This window comes from Gekko japonicus, unplaced genomic scaffold (assembly GCF_001447785.1).
Source record: "Gekko japonicus isolate JY-2015 unplaced genomic scaffold, Gekko_japonicus_V1.1 scaffold401, whole genome shotgun sequence".
Lineage (NCBI taxonomy): Eukaryota > Metazoa > Chordata > Lepidosauria > Squamata > Gekkonidae > Gekko > Gekko japonicus.
Genome location: NW_015165841.1, coordinates 321,828 through 333,389, shown reverse-complemented (window position 1 = coordinate 333,389; position 11,562 = coordinate 321,828). Strand labels below are relative to the sequence as shown.

General features: G+C 41.8%; 1 protein-coding gene across 1 annotated transcript in view; it reads left to right on the top strand.

Annotated features, from left to right (window-relative positions):
- Window positions 1-11,562, top strand: part of LYPLAL1 (lysophospholipase-like 1) — a 25,844-nt gene that overhangs the window by 11,851 nt on the left and 2,431 nt on the right. Inside the window, exons 3-4 of the mRNA XM_015411001.1 lie at window positions 3,578-3,747; window positions 10,461-10,576. Of these exons, the coding sequence (XP_015266487.1) occupies window positions 3,578-3,747; window positions 10,461-10,576 (286 nt within the window). The remainder of the gene's footprint in view (window positions 1-3,577; window positions 3,748-10,460; window positions 10,577-11,562) is intronic.

The window sequence follows — 11,562 nt, the reverse complement described above, 5'->3', positions numbered from 1 at the left end:
TCCTTTCTCTTCCAGAGATGACATTTGAGTCCTCCTCCAGCAGTCTTAGCTTGCCACGGCTTCAGATATTCATAGTTGCTTGTAATAAATTGGTTATATTATTTAAGATATTTATTGAGAGCCAGGTATGTTGAGAGTCATTCATTACTGGCCATTGAATCCTGACATAAATAGAACATTGAAGACATCCTCATTTACATTTTGTTTTAAAACTTGCTAAAGGTTTAGAAGCAAAGAGATGACAAAGGAGAGCTTAAAAAATTTTTTTTTGGCTTGGGGGTGGATTTTTTGGATTTAGATAATAGTTTGAGGGTGTAAATTAAAACTGGCACACAGAATATGAACCTGGAAGCTGTGAATTCATTTGTAAAGCCCTAGCCTCAGATACAGGAAAGTAATTAAGCACATCCATCTTTCTTCAGTGGGCTTAAACCTCCAGAAGGTAAGGCAAAGCCAAAGTAGTTAAACTTCTCTAATTGAAATTGAGGACTCTTGAAAAGATGGCTCAGCATTGGTTGGATCATATCCATGGCATATAGAAATAAAAGAAATTTCAGCAGGCAGCATTTATTACAATGAAGAAGCTGAGCTGACAGTTTTTAGAAAATTATGCCCCCCCCCCCGAAGTCCACATGTATAGTAAGCTGTTCTTTAGAGTGGTCGTTGAATATGCTTGCATTTGTGCTGATGGAGAATGCTTCTGTTGCCAATGGGACAGAGGCCAAGAGACATCAGGAACTAGTACCAGTGGATTAATCTACACAAAGCTGGATGTCAGGGAAAGAAAACAAATCTCTTTGTTCTCTTACAGAAGGAATGGCATCTGTACTGTAGCCACGTCTACCCAGATTTAGTGCATGCGATCTTACAAGAAAGAATCTGTCAGCTGTTTTTTTAAAAGTGCACTTTTCAAGTTCCTCTGTACTGTCTGACACCCTAATTGGCCATTAGAATTACATTTCAGATTCAGACTGTATTGTCCTTAACCTGACAAGTGTTCTATTTGGTTGCTCAACTGATTGTCCTCACACTGTGGTTGGATTCAGACCTTCTTCTTTGAAGGAATGGATTACACCTTCCTCTTTGGCCACAGGATTTTGTGCTTTGAAGGCACAGCACCATGTTTCTAAACACATTTGTCTGAGCTAGAGCTCTTCTTGTATTTCTGATGCAGAAATAGTGATCTTGTAAAAATGCCATTTGTTTAAATGGAGGGGGCAGGTAGAGACTTGAAGAGGAATACCCACACCTGTGGTGCTTCAGTTGAAATGAGTTAAGGTAGAGTTTATGAGCAGTGAAGTTTCTTGTGTCTATCAGAGCAATTAATCACACAAAGCAAGACCAGGAGAGGGCTGCAGAAGAGTGCAGGAACCCCATCCTATCTGTACCCTGTCGCTCACAGCCTATCTCCACAGAGCTGCTTCTCCAGCTGATCTCCAGTATTGGAAGTAACCCGTGGTTGTTGAAATAGGGTCGGGGGGGGGAGACATGTGAGTTTATGGAAGGTTCAGTGCCACTCATCTGGGCATCCTTTTTGTGGTGAAGGCTTGGATCTTCCATTGTGCTATTTCTTTTTTTTATTGTGGCAGTTCCTAATTTAAACACACAAGAACTGCTGCCATTACTCTAGTCTGTGTTTTTTGGCCTACTTCAGGGACGGAACTACCTACCCACATATGAGTCTATTTGAGCAGGGCTCTCTGTGGAAAACAGTGTTGTAAGTGACTTCTATGCATTTGGGGGTGATTTTAGTTATTCTTTCAGAGATTCAGACCCTTCTTTTGTGGAAGATCACACTGTTGTGGTTAAAATCCACCCAAATACTCTGAGTGGCCACTTGTGCAAGCAGCTGACCACATTGGGAATTGTACTCTCAAGATGAAGCTGCCTTACACTGAATCAGACCCTTGTTCCATCAAGGTCGGTATTGTCTGCTCTCACAAGTTAGCAGAGGAGCAAAGAGATGAGCAGCTGCAGAGCATGGAGTCCTGTTGCCCCTTAGCCCAGGCCTGCAATCCTAGCATACTTGTCAAGAAAAAAGACTTAAGCCAGCTCACACAATCTTATTGCCAGGGTGATAATGCTGAAAACAGTCTCCCTGTATTTTCTTCACCTCATATGTAATGTTCAAAACACAATACTGTGCAGATGGCTGCTGTCACTTAGGTTTTCCTGGCACCAACTGAAGAGGGTGTGGAAGCACTCTAGATGATGGTGACCATCTGCATGATCTGCTTTTCTAAATATTGCACAACTTGTGTGTAGTGTGGGGGCTAATAAATTCCGAAGTCCCTAGTGCAAATCTCCTTTATGCAATAAATTTCATAGATGGTATTACGTAGGCCATTATCTCCCAGAACATAGCCACTACCATCTCTGCACCACATTGGGATAATGGCCAGTATCCAACCATGCAGTTTTTGCCAATTTTCCCCTCCCACTGCAGACCTGCACTTTGTCCCCTAAGCTGTACCTAGGGGTCTGCCAAACTCCAGGAACAAAATTTCAGGAGTTTCAGTAGGCTTCACTAGGGGGAGAAAGTACTGCTTTGCAAACTCCATGGATGACTGGATGCATGCCAATAATATGAGCCTACCTTACTGTGCTGTTGTAAGGATAAATGAGTTAATGTATATGAAATGCTTTGAACAGTCTAAAGTGCAATATACTGTATTAATGCCTGGGATCATCATTACTATGGCTGAGGGTGGGGTGGAGAACTTATTACAGGGTTAATGTTTGGTTGTAGAAAGGAATTGTGCCTCTTACTTATTGTCCATCACATTCAAAATTCTGTTGGTGAGTGATCTTAAGGGAAAAGTTTGTAAACTGAAGAGACCAACCTCACTGGCATGTGAGAATGTACTTGTCACATACCTGCTGATAAGTTTTCACTTGGATGAAGACCTAAGGAAACAGTTTAATCAAGTGGTATCTTATTTATCCATTATCCGTTGACACATTAGGAAAAATGTTAATAATCAGATGAAGTTATAGGTATGGGAATGTTACATGTTTAAAGGAAAGACATATAGTTTATATTCTAAGTGGCCTAGGAGCAAGCAGCTAGAATGAAGTGGAAAGTTCACATTGAATTCCAGAAGTCTGTGTACTACTTTTATGTGCAGTGTGCCTTGCAGTCATGTCCACTCTCAGAACAGCCTTGAGATAGGTCACTAGTCATGTCTTATAAATGGCAAATTGAGGCCAGTCAATCCACTCAGTGAATTCACAGCTGAAATGGCATCAGAAGTTAGTATCCAAGTCCGCTGTACTATCCAGTCTATAACACTACAAACTCTTTTAACACCTGTCTGGGTTAGTAAGTAGTGGAGGTGGAGGAGATCAGTTTCCTCTTAGTCATGCCCTTTTTGCTCTTAAAATCTCCCCCGGCCCAAGGAAAACCTGGCCTTCAAAATAATGCCGCCGTAATATGCAGTATGAGACTTAATTACCTTGGTCCTTCAGTGATGAAGGCTCCTCTGGTAAAACCTTAATGTGTGGAAAGATCTTGACACACTTGGTGGATATATTATAGCTTTTTTTCTCATGCGGTTTTCATCAACCTTTCTTCCAGACCATACACACCTATGAGAGGGTCCTTGTCCACTGTGTGGTTTGACAGATATAAGATCTCTAATGATTGCCCAGAACATATTGAAACCATTGACTCGATGTGTCAAGACCTTACGGGTTTGATTGATGATGAAGTTAAAAATGGCATCAGGAAGAACAGGATACTCTTGGGTAAGATTTAAAGGAAGAACATATTTAAAATGTGTGAAAGAGCTCATCCTGTGAATTGAGTCAAGCCTGAAATATGGTAAGTGGTTGTGGAGGTTTTGAGCAGCCAAAGAACTCTTTAATGGTTTGGGTGGAGCTGCGGCTGATCCCTTCAAGGGGCAATGTACGGCCATTATAACCGAAATAAATCTTAAGTAGGCTTGTCATGTTGGGCTTCCACTGCCACAAGCCAATTAATTTTGAAATGGACCTTCCTTAGGGATCATCATTAAGGAACAAACTCTACAGACACCATCTAAAAGTTTTTATTTGTATTTGGGTTGAGAAGCAAAGTACAATCTATTGGCTGGATTTCAATGTCATAACAAACCACATGATATAAAACCATGGTTTGATTAAACTACAGTTCAAAATGATGTCTGGATACAGACTGTGGGTTGTTGTTGGATGCTAAAATAGGTTTCAGAACCCATAAGATTCTGAACTATGGTTTGTCCTGATGCCCGAGTGCAGACCTCCCAGTGTGTTCAACAGTTCCATCCCTTTTAGCCTCCCAGAAACAGAGAGGGCAACACAAACCATAGAAGTTGCTCAGGCTCCATTCAGCTATGGGATGGTGTGTCCTTCCATCTGCCTGCTCACCATTCCCCCAACTTGCTAAGGATTACTTTCCCAACAGAAATGTGCTTTTTGGGACTTCAGCCTGTCCAGAAGGGAAGTTCAAAAGGCAGGAACAAAATCTATAGAAAACAGCAGGAAAGCTGTAGAAAACCTCCTTGTTTCAGAGTTGACTTTAGAAGGAAGCTTTGCAGTGCCTAGAAAGGTAGCAGGAGAGAATTGGTGTGTGTGTGTGTGAAGATTTATTTTGTTTCTGAGGTTAAAGTTCAAGAATTAAATGAAGCAACAATAGAAGCCTAAACCAAGAACAAGAAGGCTTTTCTTACCTTTGGTTTATCCCACCCCTCCCAAAGTTTGCTTATCCCATTTCTTGCAGGTGAGTGATCCCACGCAGGCTGCATGCATGAGGAGGCTTGGCTAGAAGCCTGGCCATGCAAGGTGTCTCAAGATGGCACTGGGAATTCTGTTGGAGAGGGGGATAGCAGCAGATTAACCTGCATGTACAAACAAATTGTGGCCTGTTTACATACACTGGGTAGGCTAACCAGGAGTTGTGAGACAAAGTGGGTTGACACCTTGTTGTGTTGTCTGAATGAAACAGTTATGTAAAGTGAAACGTTCTGTCACCATCACACAGACTCAATTGCAATAGGAGCTGCGGAGGAACACAGTCATGCATTCATTGTGATGAGACTAGTGAAGAACAACATTCCTAGTGGATTTTGCCCAATATCTTGAGGACTTAACCAGTTTAAATGCTTTATAAACAATTCACATATCTTTTTAAACCATGGGTTTAGGGGAAAAGTATATGCCATCATATGTGGAATTTGTACAAGCCTCTTTTTGCCATGTTACTGAGAAGCTACTGCAGCTTCCAGATACACATGTAGTTCTCATGTATTTACATGCCCCCCCGGAGAAAAAACAACTGTGTGAAGTGGTCCTAGTCTTTTGCTTTATTTGTAAGAAGTGAATGCTACAGGCACCACAGTGAATAATCCAAGGTGCAGAAAACTTGCTTTTAATGTGGGGATTTGTAAAATCATATCCAGATGCCACCGAGATGCTGACTGGTGGACCAATTCTGCCTGTTTTCGTTCTGGACCCAGCCCCTCTTAAGTCTTTGAAGTACCCTGTTTTATTTTCCTTGGTGGCTCATTGCCCTGGCTCCAGGGTGTGTTGTTTTGGACAGTGGTCAGCAAAGTCTGTTTGATCTGATTTTCCTGTTTTACCTGCTGGCATGGAAGCATATGAAGAGAAGAAGAGCAGGTGTCTCCCATAGAAGGGGCTGGGAGGACATCCCATATAAGACATTGTGTTGTGTCCTAGAAAAACACAATCTAGGAAAGGCAATTATGAAGAGAGTTTTCTGTCTGGAAAGTCACTTTTTTGGGAATATGATTCTACTTGGAACAGTTTGCCTAAAAAAAAGAAAAAAAGAAGATGCCCAAGCTGACTGGTGACTGTCCAAAGAAAACGTCACTACTTAAATAGCACAGGTGAATTACTGCACTTTTAAAAAAATACATCTTGTTAAAACATCCGTCTGTTTTACATAAGTGAAAGGACACATAACTGATATGTAAATATAATCCTAATAATTAATTCAGAAGGGAAGGCAGCATGGTGTAGTCCAATCTTGTCTGATCTCAGATACTAAGTAGGGTTGGTACTTGTAAGGAAGACCACCAAGGAAGACTGTGCAGAGGAAGCTAATGGCAGCCCACCTATGCTTCTCACTTGACTTGAGAGCCTCTTGCTGGGGTCACCATAAATTGACTGTAATTTGACAGCACTTTAATTAATTCAACCTAGTGTTCTTTATTATTAAATCTGTTTACCTATTATTTTTCCTTATTAGATTTTATGCACCCATTCTTTCTGCTCTTCTTAAAAAAACATGATGCATCTTATGCTAATGCAAATGAAGATTACTCTATGCATATATCAAATCTTAAATTTACAGACCACAACCCAGGTGTATTGAAAGACAGATCATAATGCAGCATACTGAATATACATTTTTACACCTAAAAATTCATCCAGGCAGTTCCAAAACAGTTTAATAAGGCTCTGTTGTAGGGATCCCAAGTCCTCCTGGGGGCGGGGAAACCCCTGCCCCAGAGGCCTGTTTCCCGGCGCCACTGGATCGGGCCCTGGGGGGAACTCCTCCCTGACATGTGCGTCACCCGGAAGTGACGGGAGGACGCTGGGCACGCTGGGGGCGGGGCCACGGCCATACAAGGGAAGACTCTATGGTTTTCCCTTGTATGGCCATGGCCCCGCCCCCAGCGTACCCGGTGTCCTCCCGTCACTTCCGGGTGACGTGCATGCCTCACCATGCTGGATGTGTATCCAGCAATGCTTATGGAAGGATACTTATACACAAATACCTCTCTTGCTTGGAGGAAAGTGTTTTAAAATGCAACCTCTAGTTTTTTTCTGTACTCACAGTAGGATATTAAAATAACCTTCAATCCTTTTCATTTAGCTACTTCTAGCAAGGTCTATATTTTTTTTTCCTAGTTCTGCAGATCACTTTTTCTTCTCCCTTTTTTTTTTTTTGGGGGGGGGAGCCATAGAAATGCTGATCCAAGCCAATTGGTCCCTGCCACCTGCAGTCACTTTTATAAGCAGCCAGTGAAAATAAACTTTCAGTGACAGAGCCGTAGACTCAACTGTATGCCAAAGAATACATGCATGATATTTCACCCCTTGTTTCATTACAATAACATGATACGCACAGCCACTTTTTTGTTTATCGTTAGACTTCTTCCAGAGCTAGTGAACCATGGTGGAAGGGGCATGAAAGTGTTGTGTTTCTTATAAAACACTGGCATGCCTAGTCTCTCCATTTATAAAAAGGGCATGGTGCAGGAATAATGCTGTGTGTATCACAGAAGGAAAGTAGTATCAGTATTAGGGAACATCAGCCTCCATGACCTCGTGTTTTATATTTTTCTCTTGGCAAGTTCTGTACTGACTCATGGCTGTAGTCCTTGCAATCAGTCTCTAGTACGTACCAGAAATTTATAGTGCAATCCTAAACACATTCATCATATATTTGATTCTGAACCTGGACCCCATGCAAATTTAAAAGCCAGATAGTGACAGGTACAGATAGGGGGTATTTTCTATGGACCTGGTTTTATGCCCCACCCCCCAGTTTGGAAAAAATACAAAGAAGAAAAGTTTTTGGGAGAAAAGACTGAGATTTCACAATGCAGTGTTGTGAGATCTTAACCACTGCTTTGTAGGTTGCTGTGGAAGAAAGCGCAGGAGCTGCCACCACAGGAGCCAGGTAGGCAAAGATGGCAATGCTGCAAGCGGGCAGAAAGAGGGGGAAATATACAGTAAAATACGGAGGACTGAGTCAATTTGATTAAGGTTACATGCACAAAGTCTAGTTGAATATGGAATCCTATTATATCTGCCATAAGTAACTGCAGATGAAATTGTGTTGCATCTAGCATATGCAAATGCTCTTTGTGGGGAACTCATTGGGACTAGTCCTGACTAGGGTTGCCAGCTCCAGGTTGGGAAATTCCTGGATATTTTGTGTTGGAGTCTGTGGAAGCCGGAGTTTGGGGATGGGGGAGGCCTCAGAATGCCATAGAGCCCACCCTCCAAAGCAGTTATTTTCTTTGGGGTGTGTGTGTAGATCTGTTGTCTGGAGTTCAGTTGTGATACCCAGCAATCTTCAGATTCCACCAGGTGGTTGGCTACCCTAGGCATAGCAGTTAGCACTTCAGAGCAGGGTCTACTAGACCCAGGTTCTTGCTGTGGAAGATGAGTGGGTGATTTCGGACCATTCACAGACGTTTAGCCTTACCTGCTTCACAGGGTTGTTGTGCAGATCAAAAGGGGGAGAGGAGAGTGATGTAAGCTGCTTTGGTCTCCACTGCAGAGAAAGACTGTACTTTTCCTCCTTGGAAACCATTGCTGTCAATCTCAGGGTGAGGGCTGGAGATCACTCAGAATTAAAACTGCTCTAGAGATGGCAGAGATCAGCTCCCCTGGGGATAATGGTACATTGATGGTTGGCTGGGAAGGAGATAGGGTTGCCACCTCCAAGATAGATACAATGCCATACACTCTACCCTCCAAACCAGCCATTTCCTCCTGGGGAACCATTGTTGCAAATCTCCAGGGGAGGCCTATAGATCACTCAGAATTACAACTGCTCTTCAGTTGGCAGAGATCACTTCCCCTGGAGAAAACGGTAAGCTCTGTGTCATTATACCCAGCTGAGGTCACCACAGCAAATTGACGCTGAGTGTCCAATGCCAGGGCACTCGCCCAGAGCCTCTTTCTAGAGCTCGTTGTATTTATTTCCTCAACAGTCCTTATTCTTAGTCTGGTAATAATTCTGCTTTTAAAATCACATTTTGCCCCCAGCTAAACCTGTTGTTGTTAGGGCCAAGCCACAGTAATCACTTATGATGAGTGCAGGTTTTCTCCTGCAAAACCAGATTTCAACACTGCTGCATTACATTTTCCCTAAGCTTCAGGAGCCACATGAAAGCCCCATTGCTTAATGTTCTCCCCACAGAACGGGACAGCATTATCAGGCACAGCTGGTGAATAATTGCAGCTTGCTTTGCCAACTAGTGACTAAGTGGATGCAAAAGAGAGAGATTAAATCATTTACAGATTAGTAATGAGATTTCAGTGTTTTCCTTTTTGCCCCTGTATTCCCATACATTAGAATGTACTTAATGTTATGTATGCACAATATGTAGCAGTGTCTGGGAGTGAATATATGCATATTTATACCTAGCAAAACTTTTCCACACTGTATTTTTATGAGCTTTGGGATGATGATTATTCACTGGGTGCATGGAGAAAGAGCAGAGGGCTCAGGAGCAGCTGAGACTTTTTAAAGCAAGTACAAAATTAGATTTGAGCCCATGGCATATTGTGCTTTATTCATAAATAACACTTCTACTACTATTATATCTAGTATATTATTTCCATAGTTGAACTATTTTGCTCTTTCAAGCTTGTGGATTTTCTACTTTTGTGTTATGAGGCTAAGTATTCTTTCTTCTTGTGTGGAAACAAATGTGGGCTTGCTTTGAATTAATTGAGGTTCCATAACTCAAGCAGCAAAGATGATGATGCTACCAAAACCAGAAGAAATGGAACTTAATAAATGTACTGAAAGGTGTTCCTACACAACCATGTAATCCTATAACATAATCCCACTATCAGACTATACAGACTCTTGATTGATTATTTTAACAAAATAAAAATAAATCCTATTTAGAAGTGTTCACATTTTTACTGTTTCTAAGTGTAAACTGGCTGGACCTTGCATGGATGATAGCCACTCAATAGAATCACACAGAGACTTATGGGACTTCTAAGGTATGCAGAAAAACAGAACTCTGTAAATTAATGAAAGGAGAAGGGGGGGGAACCATTGTGAGGACTGAATATATTCCAGGAGCATGGAATGTCGAGAATCAGTGGAGGATGGGAAATTGCAATGCAGTCCCAAGCAAGGTTACACCCTTCTAAGGCCATTAGCTCCTAACTATGTAGGATTGCACTGTTAAAGTTAAATGAACTTCATGCCTGGTTCAGACTTGCAACTAAAGCCAGGGCTTGAGTGATCAGGAATAGACTATGGGATTGTATACAATATGCCCTTTTGTCTCACACATAAATCCCCATCTGCCCTCTCTACCAATTTACCTCACTATGTATGGCCATATTTACTGTAAGCTCACTAAGAATGTAAGTTTAGGAGCAAACATGGGTTCCAGTGGTGCACAGTGCTGAGTCTGGATAGAGAGAAGTGGGTAGAATTCACATCCAGAGGTGATGGGAAAAACATGTAATCGTGTATCCCAATTCCTAAATCCTGCTTTTATTTGTAATTCTAAATCTGGCCATAGATCACCGGCTGGACAGTTCACTTAAATTATAGCTTGATCAAAAAGGCATGTAGGTATAGCATATGTCTGTGTGTGGTTTGGAAAGTATAAAGCAGTTACTTAAAAAAAAAACTTCTGAAGTCACTCAACTGTTAAAATGCTTGAACTTGTCACTCTCACATTACTTATTTCCCTCCTCCCCCAAATCTGTAGGTGGTTTTTCAATGGGAGGAGGCATGGCAATGCATTTAGCGTATAGGTATCACCAAGATGTGGCTGGAGTGTTTGCTCTTTCAAGCTTTCTCAACAAGAACTCTGCTGTCTACCAGGTGGGTGCCAAACTGTTAACTAGCCAATATTTTTATCTTAAATATCACAGAGTGTTGTACATCAGTGATTAATGCAATGCCCATATTTATTTGATCATTAAAATTTTATTTGATCATTAATTCCCAGAACAGCCATGTTGTATGCTTTTCACAAAGTGGTTCACACACATTTGTTTTAAAGGCACCAGGTTGTCAGTGAACTTCAGAGCTGCAGTTGTCCAATGGAATTAGTTGGCCCCTTGTGGAGACTAAATGTCTATGTTTCAAATTGATTGGATCATGTAGTAATTGCAAAAAAAATGGCTGTAAGGGGTAAAAGGAGTACTCAAGGATGATAGGGAAATGGCTGAGAAGCTGGATGAATTTTCTGCCTCTATCTTCACTGTGGAAGATGAGAAATGCTTGCCCACTCCAGAACCAAGATTTCGGGAGGGGTGTTGAAAAACCTGAGTCAGAATGAGGTGACGAGAGAGGAGGTCCTATGACTGATAGACCAGGCCCAGATGGCGTACATCCGAGAGTTCTGAAAGAACTCAAATGTGAACTTGTGGATCTCCTTACAAAAAATGTAATCTTTCATTAAAATCTGCCTCCATTCCTGAGGACTGGGAGGTAGCTAATGTCACTCCCATCTTTGAAAAGGGTTCCAGAGGAGATCTGGGAAATTACAGACAAGGCAGTCTGACATCAATACCAGGAAAGTTGGTGGAAACTGTTATTAAGGAAAGAATTAGTAGGCACATTGATGAACAAAAACTATTGAGACAGACTCAGCATGGGTTCTGTAAGGGAAGTTCTTGTCTCACTAACCTGTTGGTGTTCTTTGAGGGCGTGAACAAACATGTGGACAAGGGGGACCCAATAGATGTTGTTTACCTTGACTTCCAGAAAGCTTTTGATAAAGTTCCTCATCAAAGGCTCCTAAGTAAGCTCAATAGTCACGGGATAAAAGGACAAGTCCTCTTGTGGATCAAAAACTTGCTAAT